Source organism: Rhamphochromis sp. 'chilingali' (genome assembly GCF_963969265.1).
Source record: "Rhamphochromis sp. 'chilingali' genome assembly, chromosome: 17".
In the NCBI taxonomy this organism is placed as follows: Eukaryota; Metazoa; Chordata; class Actinopteri; order Cichliformes; family Cichlidae; genus Rhamphochromis; species Rhamphochromis sp. 'chilingali'.
Window position 1 is genome coordinate 702,940 of NC_137944.1, and position 12,260 is coordinate 715,199.

The 12,260-nt window shown below is 40.8% G+C and overlaps 1 protein-coding gene and 1 long non-coding RNA gene across 3 annotated transcripts; both read right to left on the minus strand.

The window, feature by feature from the left end:
* Positions 1 to 215: 215 nt before the first annotated feature.
* On the minus strand, positions 216 to 11,879 carry LOC308384645 (uncharacterized protein). Of its 2 annotated transcripts, XM_080863178.1 has the most exons (11): positions 11,766 to 11,879; positions 11,550 to 11,669; positions 11,428 to 11,475; positions 11,259 to 11,342; positions 11,084 to 11,149; positions 9,966 to 10,026; positions 9,818 to 9,868; positions 9,688 to 9,732; positions 9,539 to 9,603; positions 9,358 to 9,462; positions 216 to 658 (listed from the first exon to the last, which is right to left on the minus strand). In XM_080863178.1, exons 7-11 carry the CDS (start codon positions 9,824 to 9,826, stop codon positions 580 to 582), a joined length of 303 nt encoding a protein of 100 aa, XP_080719304.1. In that variant the 5' UTR covers positions 9,827 to 9,868; positions 9,966 to 10,026; positions 11,084 to 11,149; positions 11,259 to 11,342; positions 11,428 to 11,475; positions 11,550 to 11,669; positions 11,766 to 11,879; the 3' UTR covers positions 216 to 579. The 2 variants fall into 2 exon arrangements, with proteins under 2 accessions (XP_080719304.1, XP_080719305.1); XM_080863179.1 differs by lacking the exons at positions 11,259 to 11,342; positions 11,428 to 11,475; positions 11,550 to 11,669; positions 11,766 to 11,879 and adding an exon at positions 11,227 to 11,241.
* LOC308384647 lies at positions 3,350 to 9,331 on the minus strand. Its single transcript, XR_013969368.1, has 2 exons — positions 8,608 to 9,331; positions 3,350 to 6,130 (listed from the first exon to the last, which is right to left on the minus strand). It is a non-coding gene; the product is annotated as an uncharacterized lncRNA (long non-coding RNA).
* Positions 11,880 to 12,260: the final 381 nt, after the last annotated feature.

Consider the following 12,260-nt stretch of genomic DNA (forward strand, 5'->3'; position numbering starts at 1 on the left):
AGATCCTTAAGATCAAACCCGTGTCATTGTTTTGGTCCACTGCAGTGCAGTAGTCAAAAAAAAGAACAAGTGAAGTGTCCACAAATGGCCAGGATAGAGCCCAGAGTGTTAATGTTTAAAATGTATAAAAATATTATTGATTACAATTCTTTACTGTTAATATCAACAATAAGCTTTTTATTTTGAAAATACAAGTTTAAAAAAATGCTGTTACATTTACATTTAATGCTGTTTCACTGTAATCCTTTATTATAAGTATGGACACAGAATCAAGTGAACAACATTTTGAAATAAGTTTAATTGGAATTTTGTACTACGCAAAAAAACAACAACAACAACATATTAAACAAACAAACAAACAAACACAGCCAGTGCCTTCATTTGTCCATCACATGTCAAACATAGCACTGACCCTTAGTCCCTGCTCATCAGCACATGCTTTCAAAAAGAGCTCCATGTCCTCTGCAAACTGAAAAACAAAGAGGAACAAGTCCCTTGCTCTGGTGTCTTCTTCCTTTGACATGTCTCTTAAGACCCTCTGCTGGTCCCCTTGATTTAAGGACACATATTTGGGCATTGTTACGTGTCCACGGAAAAGTGCCTTATTTTGGACAACCCATTGCACAGCAGGACGCAGATCTTCAACAACTGCTGGCTCCTGTGTCAGGCAAACGGGGATAAAAACATAGTTATTTCTCTGTTGCAGAACAGTTTTTTAACAGTTATTCAAATGTCACTAACCATGTAATTACACTACTGGTTAAAGTTGTTGAAATCTCCCAATTCTTTGAATCTTTGGGCTGAAGGAGGGACAATACTCGGTGTATCAATGCTCAATCAACAATCATTTATTTCCATATAATTCAACAATAAGAGCATTACAACGTCCGGACGGGAGAGATGCTACCAGAGGGTCAGGCACATGTCTCAAAATGGTGACGGGTTGCTCAGCTTTTTATAGTCTCTAGTGGCCCCCAGCTAGTCGTAAAAGCCAAAACATCACATTTTTTCTCTGTTACAGCGCCTAAGTTATGACCTCGGCAGTTGTTTCTCTGCTTTCTGTAAGGTGGGGGTGTGGAATGTGGTCTGTCTATCTCCCCTGTCTTTAGACACAGAGTCTCCTGCTTACAACCTTCTCTTCATGATTCAACAATTAAGCATGTCAAGAAAACAGTGTAACACATTCCCAGCAGATCAAGGATACAGAGTGATGCACATTTATCTAATGAACTAATATGTGAATATGTTCTGTTAACTCAAAAGTATAATGAGAACTAAACTACATACAGCTCACACACTCTATATTAAAGGGTATAATATGATCTACAGCAGTATTCTAATTCAACTACTTTGATTACATATATAAGGTAACATATAATAACAGAATAATCTAATAATTCCCCCTTTTGATCTCTGAAAGAGATCACTTACAACATGCACTCCAGGGTCGCAAGGTCCAGGTTTTCTTGATCCTGAGGCCCTCTGTCCCCCTTTAACGGGTGGACCATATGTGGGATGACCTCTGTGTTCACGCAGTTCAGATGCAAGCAAAGTTAGATTTACAACCATAACAGCAGTTACAGATGACTCTCCCATCACTCCCCAGTTCTCCCACAGCTTTATTTTGGTGCTCCAGTTTTCCACTCCCATTTTAATGCCCCCTTATACCTTTCAAATGTACTTAGACTAGAACCTCTGTCTAAGGAGCTTTTAACCTTTATTTTTATTGCTGCAGCTACCAGTGTCTTCCAGTTGGGTGATTCTCAGCTTCTTTCTTCGACCTCCGGGGTTAGACCACCCTTTAGTCATTGCACAGTTCTGGGGATTATTCTGCCCCGATTTCAAACAAGGATCTGTGTGTTTTGGGTTCACCGGCGTGTCCCCCTTTTTGCCAAGAGCCTCTTGAACCTCGTTGGTCTGGTGTTCCTGGTTTTCGCCAACCCCTTCATGGTTATTGCTGTGTTTGTGGGATCCATCTTCTCCAGGAGCCCAAACGTCATGACACTTGACCCCAGTTGCTGTCTCGGCTGTCCCTACATCTGTCTCTGCTATGAAGGGTCCTCACATCTCCGTGTCCCCGTCTGGTGTCTGTTCCTTTCTCTGCAAGAGACAGAAAACCAAAACACCTCTCTCCCTAGCCTTGATAATCTAATATTGTTATCCATTGTTGTTCTAATGATTCAAATTTGGTTTAAAATATTATGTTCAGAACCTATTCTAATCATAATCTTTGTGTGTGTAAAAGAAATCAAAAATTAGTGAACCCTTTCTAAGTCTAACACATTATAAGCTTAAGTTTTACCATAGCTAAATTATTAAACACACAAATAAAGTCATAAAATGTTCATAACACCATTGTTTGATGTTCGGACTCAACTTCCCCCTTTTTGACACACTCCCATGTGTCAATTCATTGGAGCTAGACACTTAAAAGAGAAGGTTGGTGACATCATATCTGGTAACTGGTCCATCCAGAGCTGTAACATTTTGAAATGTACATACAACAAGCCAAACCACACCTTGGTCACACCAACCCTCCTCCGCCCCGAAGATGTCCAATGCCATCCTAGTATGGACTGTCAAAAGTGGCTTTAACGCTGACTATCCTGACAATCCATTTTATAACGTTTCCTGGTCAGATTTGCCAATCTCTGCACCAGGGTTTTAAACTTTTCGCCATTTCCATTAGTTGTTATTTTTATTTAGTTTCGACTCCAGATTTTCAATTTTTACCAGTTGTAATTAGTTTTTACCAATTCTTTGCTAGTTTAGTGTAGTTTTTATTTTCTGAAAATCCTTAGTTTCAATTTAGTTTTGTTTGTGTTTTACAAAAATTAAGTGTAACAAAATCCCAGTTCCATCATATCAGTCATGCTCTTCTGGTTATCCTTGGGTGTTGAGACTAATAACTATTAACTCTTGCCGCACCGTGTGGTCCTAATTTTGGTTGAAGTGAATTGATAACCTTTTGAAGGCGATTGTTTCACACCTTTATTTAGATGTCCCAGTCCTGTTGTCTCGGGATACATCACGCTGCCTTATCTGGGGTTAGCTGTTTTCTGGGGATGCGGGTTGAGTGGGTGAGCTCTTCAAGGAGGGGGAGTGTGCTCCCCCTGATGAGGTCTTCTAGGTAAGCTAGGTTAACCTTCTTGTGTGAGCTTTTCAAGTGCACTTTAAGGTTAGTGGGACTTTTAGTTTTATAAATGTCCCTCATGTCCCCCTGATGACCCAGTATTTCATTTTTGCACACTGTAGTACACATTTTAGTTTTTGCTTGTAGCTCGCATACTCTACTTGCCACTCCTCTAATTCCTGATGTTTCTTAGAGAGGGCAACAGTACCTTTAAAATTATATCACATGTGTGGGGGTGTGGCCTTGCCAATTGTTTTGCCCACCTTTTCAAAATGGCTGGCGTGCCCACAAGCACATTTCATGGAAAAAGAAAGGTAAGCTTGATATTTACATTTAAAATGTTTTGTTAAACTCAGATTTTTATTTTATTCTTTTTGCAAGTACCCCTCCTCGGTGGCGAGAAACTGTTGGTGTGGTCAAGTGGGTGCTCTGGAAACAAATGCTCAGGACAGAACAGTTATCAGTCATGTACTTCCTACAAATTTTGCATATGTTTTATTTCATATTGATCCTCTGAGTGTAATGGTACATTTTAATTTTAATTTATCCAAACTAAACACAATATTTTCTTTATTTACTTTGCTCTTGTTCTTTTGCAGTACCACATCCTATCAAATGTCCCTGTCGATTATATTCTACATTTAATAACTTACTATTTCAAGTGAGAACCTAAATCATGTGGACCAATGTTTATTCTTGCATATCTCTATTCTGAATGTGGCCAGTCATTCATAGGTATTGTTCAATTTTGGCGATTTTCCTCTATAAAATTTAATTGACTTTTTACAGTGGCCTGCTGTGGTTAATAGTAACATATTCCAGTCATGAGTGGCATCAAAAGTCTTCTCCACTGTAGCATTTGGCATTCCCAATAATATAACATGATACCTTACTCAAAACACAGCTAATATAGCACAGTTTTCTTAATGCAAACATCGGTAACTCAAAATCAGCAACCACAGTGTTAAGTCTGCAGTTCATACTTATGTGAAGCTAGAGTCTCCTCCTCCAGTCTCTCTTATCCTCCTGCTCCTGAAAAAACAAAACAAAGCGAAGCATCCACCCTTCTCTTGTCCGCTGGGTGAATTGTTTATGAATTGTTTATTGGCATTTACTAATCCTAAAGTTGGTGCAGTCCTTGTCTCAGTATCAAGTCAGTCCAAACTTTTAGTCGTCAGTCCATCACAGTCCATTCACATGCATACCTCCATACACATTCATACCAGATGTTGCTGATAATGGAGTCTCACGCGCAACCTATTCGAGCCTCCATCACCAGCAAGATGACGTCATCATTTTAAAGGAAAACAATTCCTTGTTGTTTTTTGGGCCGGATTGACTCGGTGCAATCCTTTTAGACTCAGAACTTCTCAGTGTTCCCTATAAGTGAATTTCTCCCAAGCCAATTACAATCATGGAGAAGCACACTTTGCAACTGTTTACAGTAATAATATTTTATAGCGCTTTAAATTTCAATCTTTCAGGCCTTGTTTAAAGAGCTGATTGTTAAATCATAAACTCACAAAATATCAACATATCACCACCGGTGGATCACACCTCTCAGATGTTTTTTCTCCAGTGCACTGTAACAAAAACGAAAACAGACATAACCAACAAAATACTACTAAAATAACACAAACTAGGGCCCGTTGCAGACATGTCCAAGCATAAAACTATCCCTCTCTCGCTTACGAGAAAGAACACAAGCCAAAGCTCACTGATAAAATCAAGCTAGCGCTAAACAAAACCAAACAATCAACCAGAAATTCACAGGAACATTTTGCTTCCTGCCGGGACAATATTGTGTGGGAATGAGAACCTCAGGTGCCGTAACACCTTTTGTTCCTCCTTGAATTAAAACTCAATCACAGAAAATGCCGTACTCCAACCTAACCTTACACTATTAATTCATCATTTTCACTCTGTGCCACTGTTCCTCATCAGGGCTGTGTGAAGCACAGCAAAGAATTCAGTCAAGGCCTTGAGCCATAAACAGACATCACGCACAGACATTGTTTTCATAACCAAACTTTTTTAGACCTTATTCCTAAAATCTACATAAATGCCTTCTAGGTGACATATAACACATTCTAAGTAATCAATGGTAATCAATGGCTCCTCATAAAAATTATGCATTGGGATGTTTGTGTGCAGCATTTTGCATATCAGCATAAGCAAAGCATTCTTCATTGCATCAGCGTGTATGTGTGTGTGCATCACTTCTCAGTGAATCAACATTCCCGTGTGTGTGTGTGTGTGTGTGTGTGTGTGTGTGTGTGTCATTTCTCACTCACTCAACGAGTACACGTGTTCATGTGTGTATTTCACTTCATTCTGAATCTGTGTGTTTGGAGACGTGTGTGTGTGTGTGTGTGTGTGTTCATCACTTTCCTGTTCTGGTGTTCTGGGTAAACCACGGCCTGAAGCATGCCCTGGGGTCCTGCCCCCCCCTCCTTTTCAGTTTGTTTGCGACCATTGCTGCTGCTGCTGCTCAAAATTCAGTCCGTCCTGGTTCTGACCCCAATTGGGGCAGTCCTTTCTCCAGTGTCGATGTTCACCGCAGGTGAAACCTGCATCTTCTTCTGTGTTTTTGTCCATTCTGAGGTGCCTTCTGTCCTCAGTTACTCCTCCTGTCTCGGTCACGCCCTTTTTCGCCACCCGATCATCCGTGTTGGTCCATCACTGTCCTGCACAGTGTGAATGCAAAGTTATCAAGGTCAGCATTCTTTCGCTCGGCCTTACTTTTCATTCGGGCTTGGCGGGCGTCTCGTCACAGCTCTGTCAGCTGACGCAGTCTGGGAATTTTTCCCCCGTGCAGTGAAACGGGCCTTAGGTTTAGTGCTCTCCGTCTCGGCTGCCTGAGATCACATTCCTGCAGGTCTGTTGACATTCTCAGGTCGTTGTTGTGGGTCCAGCTGTTGCAGCATTTGGTCAGTGTCACGTATGGGGGAGAGCAGGAGTCCAGTCAGCCTCGGCTTTCAGGGCCGGCAAAGCAGCCTGTAATTAAATATGTATAGAAAAAACAAAAACAAAACAAAACAAAAACAAACAAAAAACAAAAACAAACGAACAGGAAAATGATGTTGTGTTGGCTGTGTTATTCAGAGGGGAGACAATGGGGCCAGGCCCTGTGTCAGCCTTCTCTCCCCCTTTTTTTTTTTTTTTCTCTCCCGATATAATCAACTCCTAACCCACCAAGTTGACAGGACAACACCGGTATATGTTAAAATTCTTAAGATCATGTTTAAAAGCCCAAAAAGGAATTTTCTTTCATTCAGTAATCACTTTTATTAATCAATCAACAGAAAACATGTCACAATTTGAATCTTTTAACCACTAAATTTGTTGCGTCTTGCCTGGTTGGTTAGACCAGTGTTCCTTTTTTTTTTAGTTAAATTGTTGTCCTGCAACCCAGAGGGTTTCTTTGTCAGTAATGTATAGACTTCATCATTTAAGTATGTTAATTTTTCTTTAACCTTGCTGGAAAATCTTCACGTGTTCATGAGTGTAAGCTGTTTCTTCATTGCGTGTATGTGCATTTGTATAAAAGCAGGTTAATTTTATCTTTTCTCAAACTAGGCGTTACCTTAAAAGGAGCCTTTCTCTCAGATTTCTCTGCTTGTGTGTGTTTTTGTTTCACCTTTTTGTTGTGATGCTCCGGACGCCTTCCCAACCTCCACAAGTCCGTTGGCCCCAATTTTATGTGTTAAAACTTCTCTTAATTTCTCCTCTAATTCTCTCCTCGCTGCTGTCTTTTTCACAGCTGCTGATTCGTGCTGGGTGTGGTTCCCATTACCTATAATTTTGCTTCGACCGCTGTGCTTGTGGGGGCAGTTGGTCCAGGTCCGCAGCTTCCTGTATTAACACACTAAGAGATTTATTTTAATTTCATTTTCATCGCTTTTAAACCGATAAGCAGGCAACACGCCCACCTTGACAGCGTAAACTGTACGCCAGTCTCCCAACACATTCCTCTCTCTACTCCTCCATAATTCTCCACTGCACACCTCTTACTATCTCTCCTTTTTATTTTTATTACACCACAGAGTAATACACCCAATTATGCCCGTCTATCTCCATGTGGCTCCAAATTCCCTCTTTATTTTAATTTACACTCGTCAGGGGACAGGCACACAACAATTTCAACCACTGAAACGAGGAATTTAACCTTTTTATTTCTTTACTAATCTAGACTCAACCTTTGTTCGCAAAATGTGTCTTGTTCTAGTCCGGAATAAATGTGAACCCGTGATTACACGGCCGTTCCAGTGTTATTTCCGTGGCTATGCGGGGGCCCTCACCTCCCCAAGTCACCACCTCGGCACCCGGACGCCGCCGGTCCTGGCCACGCGTCCACGGACAGGAGGGTCGCCACTCCTAGGGCAAATGTTCCACAGGTACACTAGGCATCAACCTTTGATCCTAAAATGTGTCTTTGCTCTAATGTCCTCCTAATCAAACACATCAACCGTCACTGTCACTGTGTTCACGCTTCACACTCCACGCAGAAAACACACTCAGAGCGCGCCTCACCCACACTCTCACTCAGTGCGCGCTTTACCCACAAGACAGCACCCAGAGCGTGCCTCGCAGCTTCACACACACTCTCTCACCCAGAGCGCGCTTTCACACTCACACACAACACTTTTCCTCAGCGGGAATTTTACACAGAAACCTCTGAGCTCAACTATTAGATTTTCTTAAAGCACACTGCACCATAGACCAAAATACCCCTTTCTCTGCGCTTATGACCGCCACCACGGGGCAAAGTCGCATCATAAAAGTGATGCTTGCATCCCCGAAGTTATACCCGACATCATAAACCAGGTTTTGCTCTATGTACTTCTTGGCAAGTAAAATTTTACTTTGTTTTATGACCGCAGCCCTTAAAAAAAAACTCGACTGACGCCACAAACCACCGTCAAACCTCTGTTCAATGTACTAAAATTAGCACCAACCACTACTGCACTTCACGGCCGCACCACCGGAACACGGCCATATCATAAACCAAACCTACGGACGTGTTTCGCTCTCGCGTTGCCAGCGTTCAACCGCACCGTGAAGCCAGCATCTGCTTTTCCTTAAATCAACTTCTATTTCATAGCCGGCAAAAGCCAGGACGTCACTGACACCATAAACAAACTTCAAACCTCGACTTCAATGTACTGAACTAATGGCCGCGTCTTCAGAATAAATTCTAATGTATTATTGCTACAGAAGCCAGTCTTAGACAAAATTAAATGTGGAAGGTAAAGTGGCTGCAACTAGTCCAACGTAGTATGTTATTAGTTTCTCGGTAGAAGCAGTTTATTTAACACACTGGAATTCAGCCTCAACTTATGTTGTTAGTATCTTGCGCCAAAAACCAGACACCGACAAATTTACTGTGAAAACACATGTGACTCAGTGAACAGATTAATTTGGAAAGCCCAATATGCACATTTGGTATTTATAATACAACAGGCTGTGCTTACCTTTCTGTTTTAGGCCGGCCTTCTGTTCACTTTGCCCCACGATCTCACCAAAGGCCAAATCTACACCTCCTCAGCACACCAAAGATCCGGGTCACACGGCACCAAGTTGTTGAAATCTCCCAATTCTTTGAATCTTTGGGCTGAAGGAGGGACAATACTCGGTGTATCAATGCTCAATCAACAATCATTTATTTCCATACAATTCAACAATAAGAGCATTACAACGTCCGGACGGGAGAGATGCTACCAGAGGGTCAGGCACATGTCTCAAAATGGTGACGGGTTGCTCAGCTTTTTATAGTCTCTAGTGGCCCCCAGCTAGTCGTAAAAGCCAAAACATCACATTCTTTCTCTGTTACAGCGCCTAAGTTATGACCTCGGCAGTTGTTTCTCTGCTTTCTGTAAGGTGGGGGTGTGGAATGTGGTCTATCTATCTCCCCTGTCTTTAGACACAGAGTCTCCTGCTTACAACCTTCTCTTCATGATTCAACAATTAAGCATGTCAAGAAAACAGTGTAACACATTCCCAGCAGATCAAGGATACAGAGTGATGCACATTTATCTAATGAACTAATATGTGAATATGTTCTGTTAACTCAAAAGTATAATGAGAACTAAACTACATACAGCTCACACACTCTATATTAAAGGGTATAATGTGATCTACAGCAGTATTCTAATTCAACTACTTTGATTACATATATAAGGTAACATATAATAACAGAATAATCTAATAAAGTGAATACTGACCTGACTTCCTGGAACTTGCGCTTTTTCAGTCTGAAAATGGGCACGTGTTGTCCTTCAAGCACAGCTTTGGCTTCCTCTCTCCAGTGTGCAAATAGCTTGCCAGAGCTTAACAGAAAATGTTGATATTGTTAAGGTGTGTAAACTTTGACACGACATAGAACAGAAGTCAAAATATAAATACCTCCTGAGATCAAAGTTCTCCATCAACAGCAAGCACCACCATTTACGCAAGTAGGGCATGTCTGACTGTAAAATATTAATATGAAACATATTTAACAACTTTCAAAAGATTCAAGACTCCATTGCTGTGAAAGTAAATAGAATACTTACTATAGTATAGTCAAATGAAGCATCCAGTGCCACGTACAGAGCAGACTATTTGGAAGAAAAAATGAAAATGTCATTTTTTTTACAAGCTTAAATTAGCTTCTGAATCTCAAGAAGAGAAGAGAAAAATTACCATCAGCATGAAGATCCCACAGTCAACTCCATAGTCTTGGCTTGGAAAACCCTGTATTACATTGAAAATAAAGGCTCGTTAATAAAATCCCTTAAAAGAAGACTAGTGCAATTCATATTATTCACCATACACTTAAACTAGCACATACCTTCAAGTCAAAGCTCTTTTTTTCTGACCACTGCCCGGGAATGATCTTCACTGCAAGATTCCTTTTTGTTTTAAAGACAGTTACATTCACAAGTTAACAGATGTCATCATGATGGGTGTGAAATGTTTATTGCTAATAGCACCAACTGTAACTACAGGCCTTAGGAACACGACCTCAAAAAAACAGCATAACAAAATGAAAAAGTACAGTCACATGCTCACAGTTGGTCAAAATAAAGCATTAACAGCTTTAAGTTAAGGTTGGCATATTTTATAAACTCATTTTTAATGGTGTTTTATGTTAAAAATAGAACACTGGAAGACCCTATTTATGTCTGAAACTCATCTAAAGACAGTATCACTGACTTGATCATAATTTGAAGATGAGAATAAAATGTTGAAGCATCATGCTGATATATCCATCCATCCATTCGCTTCCGCTTATCCTTTTCAGGGTCACGGGGGGCGCTGGAGCCTATCCCAGCTGTCATAGGGCGACAGACTGGACAGGTCGCCAGTCTGTCGCAGGGCTAACACACAGGGACAGACAACCATTCGCACTCACATTCATTCACACAGTTACACCTAGTGGCAATTTGGATTATCCAATTAACCTATCCCCACAAGCTGCATGTCTTTGGACGGTGGGAGGAAGCCGGAGTACCTGGAGGGAACCCACGCAGACACGGGGAGAACATGCAAACTCCACACAGAAACTTGCTGATATAGTTTATAGAAAAAGCATGTGAGTGTACTGTATGTGTGAACACTCAAGATCAGCAGAACATGATCTGGGATGCACTTAACCTGGAACACTGAACAGGTTCCTGAAAACTCCGGAACAAACCAAAAATGCTTATAAAAATGTGACCTCAAAAGTGAAACATATTGTTGGCCACCAAATCCTGCCTTGGTGTATAATGGGTCAAGAAAGAGGATTTCTCTTTTAGGTGGCTTCAGTACCTAAAAGACAGTTAGCCATGACTTCAAACCTGAAAACAATGTCATTGCAAGCGATCACAATCAAAGACTTTTGAAACTGCGTCATAAAAGCTTGAATACATCTCAGACACATAGCAAAATTCTAACAGTTTGTACGTGTCAAAAAACAAGACTTACACACAACTGGAAATGACCAGGTGTCCAGAGAGGGAGAACTATGATGTCCATCCTCTGAGCATCAGTCTGAAACAGAATTGTATTTTTAAGTATCCTGTATATGAACTCGCACCAAAGTTATAAAAAAAAATCATTTTGATTACTTGCTTGTTTCTTTAAAGGACGGTACACTTACAGGAAAGGACTGCAGTGGATCACAGCCATAGGGTGCAAGCCAAGTCCGGGTGACATACAGATTTTCTATGTAAATGCTTATCCCCTAGAATGTTAAAAAACAAACAAACATTTAAAACAACAACTCTTTCAATTAAAGCTTGACAATCATCATATACAACATACAGTACCTTTGACTGAACAATTTTAGTGATAAGCTCGAAACAGCCATTTCCAATCTGAAACAGAAAAAGTCATGATAACAATGAATGTACACTTTATTTTTTCATATTCGTAGAAAAAAAATACTTACAGTCGATTCCATTTCTTTGTTTAAACGCAGTGTCCAAAATTCTGCCCGCGTGAGGCATCCAGAAGACGTTTCAACAATCAGCTCATCTTTGGGTCTGCTGATGTCCAGAACATAGTTGAGCTAAAAAAAAAACAGATAGGTGTCATAGACTGTGGATGACCAAATCAGATAAGCACTAAAAGTTGCACTTTGCGACATCTGAAAACTTTAACATACAAGCTGTTGTTGGCCAGGGTGCGGTACAAAACACCATGATGAACGGCTGGCCAAAATGTTCTCAGGCTTTGTCAGAGCTTCGCACGGTGGTCCACACAGGTCAGGAAAAGTTGCATCTGTTGACCTTCTATTGGCTTTCTTGTTGTCAACTCTTTCCTGAGGTTCTATAGGGATTTCTATAAGGAAATTCATTTGAAACAGCATGTAACAAATTCTTTTATGAGCCATCAACTACAACAAGATAATGAATGCAAGATTATTATTTCACCTATATACACTCAACAAAAATATAAACGCAACACCTGTGTTACTGCTCCCATTCCCCATGGGATGGACGTAGAGACCTAAAATTCATTCCAGATACACAATATAACCATCCCTCCCAAACAGTGGTCACAAATCAGTCCAAATGTGTGGTAGTGGGCACATCTGCCATATTGAGATAATCCATCCCACCTCACAGGTGTGCCACATCAGGATGCTGATCTGACATCA